We start from the raw sequence: 14,483 nt of genomic DNA, 5'->3' as shown, positions 1-14,483 counted from the left end.
AATTTTTTGAAAGCTAAACTCAGAAGCTCTCAGGTGCCCATCATCCAAATAAAATTGTCTGGTATGAGGTACATGGCTGAAATCCCATTGTATGAAAACTTCCTCTCAGCAGACTGTAGTGACCTCTTCTGAGCACACGCTGATGTCCCTGAGTGCTGCTCTCTGTATACAGCCTGTTTAGTTGCAGTAGGTTATAGAGACCGAAATAATACATTTTCAAAGGGTTTTCAAAATTAGTAACTCAAGCAGCTTAAGCATCCATGAGTTAACCAGAAAATTAGGTAAACCCAGGACACTGCTAGATGGCAAGGACACTGCTTTGACTACATTAAATCATTTCCTTTATATCTTTCACCAGGATTTCTTCATCTTGTTATTTGCTTTCTACTTTTAAGAAACATGTGAGTATCCTCATTTACTTAGAAACCAGGATATCTGTTACTCTCAAAACATCTAGATCAGCTCCAAATACAAAAGTAAAAAGAAGTCTCTGGAGTAAAAAACAAAAACAAAAACAAACCCTTATTTTTGACTTGTGACTAATCACAAAATAATTAAAAAGAAAATAAGTACCTAAACATGCCAATATTGTTACAAACCTGTGATTCTCAAGACAGGTGATTTTGCAACCTCACTTCCTCCTCCCCAGGGCACACATTCTAGAATGCCCCGGATGGCATCCCCTTCCCAACCAATTATCTGGTCCCAATGTCAATAATGTCAAGGTTGAGAAAGCCTGTCTGCTAAATGGCATGTTGTTAAGAAAGAAATTGATTTGATATTGTTATACTAAGTAAATCCCAGTTGTACCCCAAAAGGGCAGAAAGCATAAGAAAAATGAGGAGACCCCAAAAGTCACGGGAAAAAAGCAAAGCAGAGAGAAAACAAAAAATCAAGACATCAGACATGATGATTTGTGGCTCTTTTCTCCTGGAACTCTTTGCAGTAAGACCAGTGACAACATGGCACAGCTCCACAGTCTGAGGGGAGATCACGACCAGGTCTCAGTAGAGCAGCATTTGAAAGTACAGATATGGAAAAACTCTGCTCCATGTGTGCGAGACAACGGGGTAGAAGGGGTGGGACCAGATATGACAAGCAGATGCTACCTGACCTCAGTGATACCTAAGGACACAAGTTGTGTGAGGAAGCCTCTCAGCCAGTCTTGTTCCACAGCACGGAGGGAACCTTCCCAAGCTTCCTCACTCAGCCCTGTGCTGCACACACACCATCGGGACTTGTGGCACGGTACGGTATCAGAACGAACAATAGAATGTATACAGATAGCTTACAATAAATACATGCTTACATGAGCTTAACATGGAAAGATGCTCATGAAAAGTAAATAATTAAAAGCAGGGTAAAAAAAAAAACCTATTATAAACTCAACTATGTTAAATCAACGTACAGAAAAAAGAATAAAACTCAAAGCACACACATAAAATAGGTGACTGCCTGAGTGTTATTTTTCTTTTAAATGTTTCCATAATGATTTTATTGGTTGACCACTGGGAGAATGCATCCTATTCATCTGTTACCCCAAATTGCATCAAAATCAGGGTACCCCACTCACCCAGAAAGAAGGAACTTTCTAGGAACAAAGGTGTATGACTAAGGCCTATTTTCCTTCTACCAGGCTGGAGTGTTAAGATCACCTTGGATTGCTCTCTGGGGAGACCCAGATTATTCTCCCCTAAGCTCTGTGGGAACTCTTTCCCAAGAACTGTCTCATTTGCTCTTTCTACTTTTCCCCTATCACATATGTCCGTTTATCTCATACGAGTAGTCAAAACTGGTCAGGGCTCTGAGGTGGAGGGAAGGAGCAGATTTTTGGCCTTCTTTGGTTCAACGCTTCTTTGGCGTCCTTGGCATTAAAAAAATAAGTCTTCCATATAGTCTATTCCAGCACAATAGAGTTGTGATTGGGACCTTTATATTGGTTACCCTCCCCCGCACCAATGTCTTCTCTCTTTCAGATGTTGTAACTGATTTAAAAAGGCGGGACAGGAGTACTACTGGGTTTTATAATGAAAATACCACAACATCTCCTTAGGATGTCCTATCTATTATTCCTAATATTAACCTCCAGAGAAAAAAGTTACTTTTATTTTACTTCTAGAAAACTTAACTTTCTCACTTCTCTAGAATGTCTGCAAAAGAGGGGTCTATGAAAGAATGAAGACAAATAATGTTACTACCACTATAGGTCATTTGTATGGCAAAATAGTGAAATTACCTGGGTCTAACCTAAATTACTGGAGCCCTTTAAAAGCAAAGACTTTTCTCAAATAATAGAAGGAAAGTCAGGGAGATTTGGAGTGGGAGAAGGATTCACCATGAAGGAGATTCTGTTGGTGGGATGGAGGTGTCTAGAAGAAAGGATCTAAAATGGCTTCTAGGATCAGAGAGCAATCCTTAGCCAACAGCCAGCAAGAAAATGGGGATCTCAGCCCCACAACTGCAAGGAACTGAATTCTGCCAACAAGGGTCACCTTGGAAATGGATTCTTTCCAGAACTTTCAAATGAGAGCCCAGCCTGGGCAGAGAATCCAATGCAGTCCACCCAGACTTCCGACCCAAAAAACTGTGAGACAGTAAGGATTGTTTTAAGCCACTAAATTTGTAGTCATGTGTTAGCACTAGAAAACTAACACAATTAGCAACTTGGAAATAATGAAGTATAGCTTTAAAAGTCATTGCACAGAAACCACTAGAAAAGATGAGCTTTCCTGTGGAAAGCACATAAAAGAAGGGAAAGCTATATGAAAAAGTGTCTATAATTAGAGTATTTTTTAAATGACACTAACAGTATGTGAATTAATATCAACTTCAACATTAAAGCTATGAAAGCACTCTACTGATAATGTGGAAATAACCAGACTGGAACATTTTCATCCACCTGTCCCTTCATATACCCATTTCCACAAGGCACTCTCACTCATGTGTGCTCTTTTTGTTAAGTTGCCATTTCAATAATCTGAACCATAACTTTGAATTTTTTTACCCAAATACTAAGAAGATCTGCATAAAGGAGAAAACATTACAAATAACTGAGAATTCTAAAAGTTTGTAATATCTGAAAGAACGGAGTTCAGTCTTGTAGTCCTAAAACTAAATTTCCTTGAGTCACTATTATAGCAAATACGAGCCTACTTGAGCTTCCTAAGTATAAACAGATGATTTTTATCATAATTCCTATCAATATCTTACTTGAAATCTTCATAAAGTTTGTTTTTGTTCTCCCTAAGCCTTGTCTTACACTAGTATTTAATTAAATCAAAAGCTGCAAAATCATTAATTACATAAAAGCTGGCATTGAATAACATCCATTAATCAAACATAAGACAACCTCATATGTGCATAATTAATAACTGTGTTTTCTCACTACATCAAAGACTATCGCCTTTCCACAAAATTTTAATCACTTTCCAACATGTTCCCATCAACTTAATTATATGTGAACACAAATATAAAAAATCAGAAAACTAAGGCAGTTTTAAGGCTTCCCAAGTTACAATTTATTAAGATTTAGTAAACTCAAAAAAATTCCAAGAAAATGAGCCACTCATGCAACTAATATAGAATTCATCACTGGAAAATCTTATGAGAACTGATGTAATTATTTAGCTTTTGAATGATTAAAAGAGAGACTTAAAGCAATACTACACAGATTTAACAAAACGTGAAAGTTATCAAGGGCTTCCCCCAGCACGTCTGTCAACTACATACAGATGGGTTCTAGGTCCTGCGGGTGATTAAATCACCTGATCATGCATGCAAAGAAACCACAGTAATGAAACATCAGTAAAGGAGAAGTGAAAAAGAAAAGCCCAACTCTATTTAGTTTTGTTTCCTTAACTCACGGACATGGAAACTCACCTAAGTTTTAACCATGTGGCCACGGGCAGAACGATTCTATTTCTCTCTCCTCACTCTGTAAGTGACTGTTACTTTCAGAACAAGATTATGTTCATAACATCTTGTACACAAACTGAACAAACAACTGCATGCTGGATCAGAAGTAAAGGGTTTCCCAGCCCAGCATTCTGTCTCTGACACTGTATGTTTTACAAATATGTAGAAAGCAATGCTACCCTCCATGAGTCACACTGAAGGGTCTGCAGCTGGGGAGCTTACAAAAGAATTGCTGGGGTGTAGGCCTCTCCCCAAAATAAGTAAATTAGAATCTCTAATGGAGGCACTAGATAATTTTAACCACAAAAAGACACGACTGTATTGGAAACTTTTTACTTTCCTTAACATTTAATTTATATTTTCAGTTTCAATCACCTTTTGTGGCAATATAGTTCAAGGTTTACTCAAATTGTTTTTATTTTTTTAATTCTTTTTTTAAATTTTTTTGCCAGCACAGAGCCTGATGTGGGGCTAGAACCCACAAACCATGAGATCATGACCTGAGCCGAAATCAAGAGTCGAATGCTTAACCGACTGAGCCACCCAGGTGCCCCTTTACTTAAAATTCTCTTGTTAAAGCTTCTGAGGCATCCCTTTGGAAGAGAAAGGCCCATTTGCGACTCTCAGCACACCCCTCTTATAGATGCCCTGTTTGTGAGACAGTGACATTGCTCTGTGTGCACATACATTATGTAAGTGTATGTACACATGCATACATATATAAATAGACATACAAACAACATACACAGGCCTATATATTTTTAGGCCAAAACAAAACAAAACATGCCACGATTTAAAACTATTTCTATGTGTTGGCAAATCCTGATCTTTTATAAAAGTAAAAATGGTCTGGATTATTACAAATTCTTCTCTTGGTTTGGTTCAGAAGTATACTAGAATCTGGACCACATTTCAGATTTTCAGAATAATAGTCTAGAATAGCTCCTGTCTTGAATTCCACACCTAGGCACCAAAGTGTACTTAGGAGTTCTTTTACACTTGCCTGTATCAGTTATATAAGCCCTTTCTGTTCACTGACTCATAAAATTTTCCTGCATTTTAGCTCCAGTTCATCACTCAGAAAAGCCTATCATCTAAAATTATGCATTTTTTTCTCCAGCAGTATTCATGCCTTAAGTGAAAAGCCAATAAACCTCTCAAACTCTACTGTAAATAGCAGTATTTCTTTACCCAATTTACCATTTATCACAAAGAAATTAAATGACACCAAACTTCATGTCACTTTCAGAGACAAGAGAATGTTTTGATCTTTAAAAGGTTTCTTTTTCTTTCTTGTCCATCCCCATTATTACAAAATGGGCTACACCAAATGAGGACACAGGGTGAGGATCAGGGTTCTCTGTTCCTGAACACAGAATTAACTATAAAGTATCATGGAAAAAAGGATGAGCACTCTCAGATTAAAGGTTATTAGACCATGGACAATTTTCAATTAGTACCTATCAGTAGAGATAATGTAAGAAAACAAATAAAAAAGTACTTCTCCATTCTACTTGCTGCACATGAATTGTAATTTGTACTAAAAAAGCATCAATCAACAAAACAAGTATCTGCTAAAAATGTAAAAATAACTAGATGCTACAGATCATGGAAAGAACTACAGATTTTGAACTAAGATGGAATCAACTCATCTACCGCCACCACTTTAGAGATGAAGAAACAAGACTAGTCACACAGCAAAGAAAGAGCTAGAACCCGTAACTTCCTATTCTAGAGCCCTAACGTGTCACTCTAAATTTAGAATGTACTAACAATTGGGGCACCTGGGTGACTCCGTCAGTTCAGCATCCGACTTCGGCTCAGGTCATGATCTCATGGTTTGTGGGTTCGAGCCCCATGTCAGGGTCTATGCTGACAGTTCAGAGCCTGCAGCCTGCTTCGAATTCTGTGTCTCCCTCTCTCTCTGTCCCTCCCTCACTTGTGCTCTCTCTCAAAAATAAATAAATGTTTAAAAATAAATTTAGAATGTACTAACAATTGTTATTATATATAAATAAAAATTAATACAATTTTTCATTAAAGGGACACAGATACATGTTCAACACTACCAATAATTTGTACTAAAAGCTTGTTAGTGTTTTGCTCCTCCTAAGATCTTTGAAGAAAGAAGTTACACTCTTCGTGGTCAAGAGCAAAGGCTCTGTAGTCACACTGCTTGGGTTCAACTGCTGGGCTGCCATTTATTGCTCTGGGCCTTATAAAAGTTATTCGAACTTTGTATGCCTCAGCTTACTACTAATTTATAAAATCGGGATAATAGCACCATAGGATTGTTGTAGGGATTAGTTTAATGCCTATAAAGCAATTAGGACAGTGCCTATCACATAAGTGATTGCATAGTTATTAAATTCTCTCAATGCTAAGATTTTTGGGGCTTACCAGAGTAATCATCTCTACTACATGCTCCATAACATACAGTAGATATGGCAGAAATAGTCATGTCAATACTGACCTTATGCACTCTACAACAAAAAAGCTGAACCACTACATGCCATTTATATATGAACCAGGAAGCATGAAACCAGATTCAATTTTTACTTCTACTTCTAACTGCTGGAATACTGAGAAATTAGTTTCCTTGGTTTGGCCTTTCTCTGAAATGTGTACAACAAAGTTTGTACAACAAAGTGAAGTTATTATAAAACTGAGACAATACTTTAAAGCCCTGGGAGCAGCTTAGAGCACAAGGCGTTTCATAGATTTGTGACAATAAAACTTACTGTTCAGAGTCATAGTAGTCCATACGCTTCTTTTTCTTGTTGTAGGCTGCAACTCGAAAGGGAACTATTTCCAAGGTGATGAGCCCAGGGGCCATTGTCAGCACTTTGGCACCATGAGTTGGCTCATAAAGATCCTTCCCTGTTTCTGGATGAGGCATGCCAGCAGGGTCTCGTCCAACAATGTAAAAATTGGCTCCTGCAACCATCCGTGCTCTGCAATGCCACTGGACCTAGAATAAAAGTTTTCATACTTGAAACTATGCTTTTATGCCCATACTTAGAAGTAGTAAATGGGTAATAAATGTGTGCATACAGATGGTCCCAAACTTACAGTCCCTGACTTTATGATGGTTCAAAAGTAATATGCATGCAGTAGAAACCACACCTTTAACTTTGAATTCTGATCTTTCCCCAGGCTGGCGATAGGCAGTAGGATTATCTCTCAAGATGCTGGGCTCACCAGCCACCAGTAGGCCATGCAATCAACCCACACACTTACCTGTACCCATAGAACCATTCTGTTTTTCACTTTCAGTATAGCATTCAATAAATTATATGAGAGAGTCAACACTTCATTATAAAATAGGCTCTGTGTTAGATGATTTTGCCCAACTGTGCTCATGTAAGTGTTCTGAGCACATTTAAAGTAGGATGGGCTAACCTAGGATGTTCAGTAGGTTAGGTGTATTAATTGCATTTTTGACTTAATGGTATTTTCAACTTATGGGTTTTTCAGGACATAACACCATCATAAGTTGGGGAGGACTTGGACTACTTATACAATCAGTAACAGCAGGAAACTCAACAAATTTAAATATTGTCATCTTGGGAAGCCAGAAACAAAATTGGCAAGCCCTCCCCGCAAAATCTAAAAGCATGAATGTGTACAGACGTTTATGTACATGTATTTATAGATATTTTTGACTTAAGAAACAAGTAAATGTATATGCATATACATGTACGATTTTAAAAACCACTACCTGCCATTTATATATAGTTTAAAACCTAATCTATTGCAAGTCAGGGTAGCGGTTGAACCTTCGAGGGAAGAAACTGGAAGGGGCTTCTGGGATAATGATAATTTTTTTTCCCAGTTTTACTGAGTATAATTGACAAATAAAATGGTATATATTTAAAGCATTCAACATGATTTGATATACATATATACTGCCAAATACTGACCACAACCAAGTTAATGGACACATCTATCACCTCGGAGTGTGTGTGTGATGAAAACAATTAAGATATACTCTCATCAAATTTCATATATACAGTATAGTATTATCAACTATAGTCACTGAGCTGTATATTCCAAATTCAGAGCTTGTAAGGTACACACTCTTCTTTGTTACACTTGAATAGGTTTTTAAAAAGCTACTGGATTTCAATTACATGAATACTTACATAAACTGGTACTGAGAAACCCTACAGCCAAGTAACTACTACCAAAGATGCTAGGTAAGAATAATAGCAAGGGTTGGTTGTGACCACACAGCCATGCTGCATCCAAAACCAGCTCTGAAGCTCTGATGCATTCACAGTAGTGCTTGTTTAAAAACAAAATTAGTTTAACACCCAGAAACATGGAACTTTAGAAGCTAAAGTAATTTTAAAAACCATTTTAGCCATGTAAGAGATCATCATTCTCACTAACATTTGAAGAAATGAGCGCCCAAAGGTTAAGTGACTCATCAAGAAAGTGCAGAGGAAACCCAGTCTAGAAATCTGTTCTCAGCTCCTGGGCACTTGAGTGGCTCAGCTGGTTGAGTGTCTGACTCCTGGTTTTGGCTCAGGTCACGATCTCACAGTTGTGGATTGATCAAGACCTGCGTCGAGCTCCATGCTGGGTGTGGAGGTGCTTGGGATTCTTTCTGCCCCCTCCCTCTGCCTGTCTCCCACATGCACACGCACACCCACATGCACACACTCTCTCATAAACAAACAAACAAACAAATAAGAAAAAGAAAAAGGGAAAGAAAAAAGAAATCTGGCCTCGGCTCCCTTTCAGTGTTAGGCTCCACTACTTAATGATTTACAAAACCATTTCTGCTCTATCTGAAAATAAGATAAAAATGATGACCACCCACACATCATTGTCCTTTGATCTCTAAATACTTTGATACCAAGACATATTTTCATTGAAACAGTTTAGAAAGTGCAATAGCACAAGGACAATCCCAGACTCCGTACCTGAAATGATCACCCTGAGGAGTTCCAGCTTTTTAAGCTTACTGATATTTACCTCTGTGTTTCTAAGGTTTCATTTTTAAGTAATCTCTACACCCAACACTGGGTTCTAACTCCTAACCCCGAGATCAAGAGTTGCATGCTCCAAGCCAGCCAGGAGCCCCTACCTCTGTGTTTCTAAATGGCATGTGTATACTGCTGATCTATTTAATTTTAGATATTATATTACTTCTTTGTTATTTCTATTTCCTACTGTGATGATGCTTGACTCACTCCATTGTCCTTATTCCCTACCCCATTTATCCAATAAATATGGTGATATCATCACTGTTGGTGAAATTCATTTGTAAAATGGTAATTAGAACTGTATTTATCTCAGACTTTTTAAGAAAAGTAATATGGGGAAATGTAAAAACTTAGAATAGTACCTGGTATAAAGTACACAGTAAATGTCACCCATTATCATCTTTATTTCATCCCCCTCCTTGTACAACTGTTTGTTTTTCCTATAGTAAAAACTGTCTTGATTTTTTTTCACTCACTTATTTTCCCAACTACCTGTATTTCTATGTACCTTATACTATCCTTCCTGAGCACACAGTTTAAAATAACCCTCAGTATATCTTGCAGTGTGGCCATGTGGCAGAGATTTGGTCCAAAAAATAAGAGCCAGGGTACCTGGGTGGCTCAGTCGGTTAAGCGTCTGGCTCTTGATTTCAGCTCAGGTCATGAACTCACAGTTCTTGAGTTCAAGACCTACATCGGGCTCTGCGCTGAGAATGGAGAGCTTACTTGGGATTCTCTCTCTCTCTCTCTCTCAAAAGATATAAACTTAAAAAAAAAAAAAAAAAAAAAAAACAACCAAGAGACCCAGAGTGATGTGTACCACTTCCAAACAAGGACCACTGAAAAGCTGCCTGTGCACTATTCTAGTTCTCTTTCCCCATATGCTAGCTAAAAAAAGAGGACCCCAAGGTCCTATATCTCTTCTACTATTCAGCATTACTACTGTTTGCAACAAGCTGCAATAGTTCTGTACGAACAAGATGACAAAACACAACAATAAAAGACTTGTGTTCCTCATAGACACCACCTCTTCCTCCAACCACCCTGATTCAGTCCTTCATGAAAATACCGCTCACTCCTCTCTGCCCCTTCACTGTAGACGCGACTAGTTCAGACTCAGAATTTTTATCAAAGGGTCAGTCAGAATCAAATTATCAATGAACCATTTTGCAACTTCAGTTAAATGGAAAATCATTTCAGCCTCATGCAAATTAGCTACTGCTTACAGAGTTAAATTAAAAGACCAATCTACATTCTCTGAATTTAGGTGAACTTACTTTGCTCATTAAATGTTTATGTCTAGATACTTGAATCATTCAGGTACCAAATGGTTTATGAACAAGGAATGTATAGCTTAATTTTAATATGTAAGGAAGCTCAGATCATTTAATTCAACCCCCTCTGCCCTTTTAAAAGGAGAGGAAACCAAACCCAGAAAAATCAGTACCTTACTGAATCACAAAGCATATTGGTGGCAGTGGCCAGTTCTAATTTTGTCTTATAAAATAACCAGAAAATTGAATTGCCTCTTCGAGTTCTTCTAGAGGTTAAATGAGTAAATTAAATGTAAATACAACAAGCATGGACAGAGTCAACACTGTCCTGCAAATAACCTGAATGATTTCAATTTATATTCTAGTGAATGGTTTCCCTATGAGAATACTTTTAGCAATATAACAACTAGGAATGAGCAAATCACATGTAACACTTCCAAGAATGACTGGTGTGAATCAATTTACAACCCACTGAAAAGGTACAATATTTTTCAGTCAAGAGAATCCAAGTCCGCCCACAGCCATCCTATATCCGGTTTAGGAACACAGGCTTTAGAATCAGGCTGTCCTAGATTTAAACCATAGTTTTGCCTCTTAACGATGCAATGTCCTTAGTTGATTTCCTAATAGAAGCCTCAATTTCCATTTATAAAAATGAGAGGGTCGCTGGGGGACTCAGTTAGTTAAGCGTCTGACTTGGGCTCAGGTCACGATCTCACTCATGAGTGAAAGCCCCGCGCTGGCCCCTGTGCTGACAGCTCAGAGCCTGGAGCCTGCTTCAGATTCTGTGTCTCCCTCACTCTCTCTGACCCTTCCCCATTCATGCTATCTCAAAAAAAAAAAAAAAAAAAAAAAAAGTATAAAAATGGGAAAGATAATGTTTAACACATAAATTGATGGGAGATTTGAAAGCACTCAAGATAGCACCTGACCCTCAACAAAGGACAATTGCAAACACCGCTGCTGCTAACTATTACTCTGTGAAACAGTCCATGACAATCCCAGTTGCATTTAATTGCTTCCTAGCCAGTTTCTAAAGAAAATTCATTTGCTCTCTGACAAAGAGGACATGCTGCCTAGAAGGTGGTCACTAAAACCCGGTGAGAGCTGCCTGGGTCTCTCTCCAGCACACCGAGGTCAAAGTGTATTATTGTGTTCTTATGCCCAGTGGCAAGCATGTTTGGAATACTGAATGCATACCGAAGAAGGAATATAAGATGAGGTCTACAGGTTTCCTACAGAGCCTTCTAAGGATCCATAAATGGCCAACCTAACAGCAAATGACTTATTTTCTGCTTTACTTGCATCCGTGTGCCAAACACAGATTGGCTTTTTTCCTGATTACAAAAGTAATTTAACTCCCATGTGGCAAATAGTGCTGGTTGCCTATACAATAACTGATTTCTCTTTGCCCTTATCTATTTCTTGATGACAAAAACCTCATTCTAGAAGATGAAAACGCCAGGCCCTTCCTTGGCATACAGCGTGGGCATCTGAGCATATAATGCAACCTCTGGGGAAGTCTGCTGGAAGACTTCTGAAAAACTTTTTCCAAATAAAATCCTCAACTCTTACCTGAAAATATCTTTACTTCATCTTTATTTTTGTTTGAATACAGAATCCTATAGATTAACAGGCTTTCTGTTTTTCTCTTAAAGACGTCACTGCATTGTTTCTACTTCGTATTGCTCCTGAGAAGTCAGACCTCTTTGCCCCCATCACTTTGCTTTTAAGGCTCCTCTTTATATCATTAATTTTCAGCAGGTTGACTGCTTGTGCCTAAGTGTGGTTTTCTTTGGATTTATCCTTTCTAAGATTTATTAGGCTTCTTGAATTTGTAGGCTGATGTTTTCCATCAATTTTGGAAAACTTTTAACCATTTTTTCAAAAACCTTTTCTGCCACAGGCACCCAGGTGGCTCAGTCGGTTAAGCATCTGGACTCTTGATCTCGGCTAGGTCTTGATCTCAGAGTGAGGTCCAGCCCAGCAGTGGGCATGAAGCCTACTTTAAACAACAACAACAACAACAACAACAACAACAACAACAACAACAACATGAAAAAACCTCACACCTTTTCTGCCACATTTTTTTCTCTCTCTCTTTTCAGAACTCCAGTTACACATTTGTAAGATGGCTGGATACTGCCCACAAGTCACAGAGGCTCTGCTCATTTTTTTTCCCCATCTAATTCCCTTTTTCTTTTCTCAGGTAACTTTGAGTGACTTCTAGCTCATTGACCTTTTATTCTGCCACCTCTAGTCTGCATTTAACTCCATACAACAAATGTTTTCATTTCATATCTACTTCAGTCTTTGAATTTCCATTTGATTCTTTTTTTTTTATAGTTTCCTTTTTTTTTTTTTGAGATTTCTTATCCATTAGACCATATTTGCTTTAAGAAGTTTTAATGCTCTTAACTGCTAATTCTTACATCAGCATCATCTCAAGGTATGTTTCTAGTGATAGTTTTATTCTGAATTATAGATCACCCCTTTCTGCTTCTTCATATTTTAAACAATTTGTTACTGAAAGCTGGACTAGCACATGATTTCTTCTAAGGAGTCTGAATTGTGTGGTTTTCCTTTAAAGTGTCAATAGCTTCATTCTAGCCCACAGGTAATTTACTGGCACTTCTCATTTTTTTGAGGCTTTTTTTTTTAACGTTCATTTATTTTGAGAGAGTGAAAGAGAGTGCACAAGCTGGGGAGGGACAGACAGAGAGGGAGAGAGAGAATCCTCAGCAGGGTCTCACTGTCAGTGCAGAGTCCGATGCAGGACTTGGATCCCATGAATTGTGAGATCATGACTGGAGCTGAAATTAAGAGTCGGATGCTTAACCAACTGAGCCACCCAGGCGCCCCTTCTGAAGTTTGTTTTTAATGTTTTTGGGCATGTCACTAGCTTTTTGTGCCAATTATCCATCAGTTGTCTCTCAACTCCAAATTCACCCTTCAGTGCTTGTTCTGAGACAACAGATTGAACTCTTTTAACACTATGCTCACTGTAAAGAAGAAATGCTTAGTTTTATCAGTAGAGGGTATCAGAGATACCCTCTATTGTAGTAGGAAGGTGTTGTCCAAGCGGCCTGTGTATGGAGGATACGGGTGGCACTCGGGCCCATGGGCAAGCCCAAAGTACACAAGCCTTCAACGACCTCAAGCCCTAGCCTGAGGCCAATGACCACCTCATTGCTGCCCTCCTAGTGCAGACACTGGTGCATTCCAAGCCTCTCAGCAGCAGTAGCTTTCTGAGTCCTGCCATTCACCCACCCACCAGCCTGTGCTCACCCGTGCCCCAGAAGGTTATTTCCTGCATCCACCTCAACACAGCTATCACACTCTGTGCACTGCTCTGGCAGCAAGAGGGCTCCCTCCCAAAGTCCTGACCCACTCAGCACTGGTCTGTCAGCCTCAGCTAGCCTGTTCATCAGAGGGTTGTTTCCTGCTTTCTGGTTTCTGTGAACCAGTTATGGTCCAGACAGTCCACTGAATTTCTCCACCATGTGGTGGGATGAAACCATGCTTTCTCTTTACTTATTTATGGGGGCTGGGGGACAGAGAGAGAGGGATAGAGAATCCCAAGCAGGCTCTGTGCTGTCAGTGTGGATCCCAACGCGGGGCTCAATCCCACGAACCAGGAGATCATGACCTGTGCCAAAACCACAAGTTGGACACTCAACCAACTGAGCCACCCAGGCACCCCTAAACCATGCCTTTTTCAATGAGGTCTGAAGCCCAGCTTTAGGGAGGGGGATTTCTTTTCTAAGTTTATCTCTACTTTTGTAATCTCCCTCAACCCTAGGGTACCCTTCAGAGTTCACTTTATATTTTTATAATTACTCTTCTATTGAAGTCTAGTAATTCTTTAAACTTCCCCTGTTCAAATTCTACCTAATATTGAGGTCCAACAATTATCTCACTTCACTTTCAAATAAGGTTTGAGAAGTGTCTTATCAAAATTTTACACAGACTATGGACTACTTAGAGTCAATAACTGTAGGTAAAATAGATATCTGCTTAGAATTTCCTCCCAAAGTACATTGTGCGGGCTAAGGTTTATTCAAATCTTTTAATTTCTATATTGTAATCCAAGTCAGAATTAAGTTTTGCTTTTCAATAGTGTGAATAGGGAAGTAGTTCATAATTCAAATTATAATTGACTCAAATTACATTTATCTATGCAAATATTAATCCTATAATGCCTGCTCCTTGCCACCCTCATAGATTTACTAAGATATCGTGTGACTAATGAACCAAAAGATTATTGATGGACACAAACCCAAATTATACATCTCCACAC

General features: G+C 38.7%; 1 protein-coding gene across 3 annotated transcripts in view; it reads right to left on the bottom strand.

Moving 5' to 3' along the window:
• PAPSS1 (3'-phosphoadenosine 5'-phosphosulfate synthase 1) overlaps positions 1-14,483 on the bottom strand; it is a 104,960-nt gene that overhangs the window by 8,513 nt on the left and 81,964 nt on the right. For all 3 annotated transcript variants that reach the window (XM_058721718.1, XM_058721717.1, XM_058721719.1), the window contains exon 11: positions 6,657-6,886. In XM_058721718.1, the coding sequence (XP_058577701.1) occupies positions 6,657-6,886 (230 nt within the window). The remainder of the gene's footprint in view (positions 1-6,656; positions 6,887-14,483) is intronic.

Source organism: Neofelis nebulosa, chromosome 3, assembly GCF_028018385.1.
Source record: "Neofelis nebulosa isolate mNeoNeb1 chromosome 3, mNeoNeb1.pri, whole genome shotgun sequence".
NCBI classification, from domain to species: Eukaryota; Metazoa; Chordata; class Mammalia; order Carnivora; family Felidae; genus Neofelis; species Neofelis nebulosa.
This window is presented reverse-complemented; position numbering and strand designations above follow the sequence as displayed.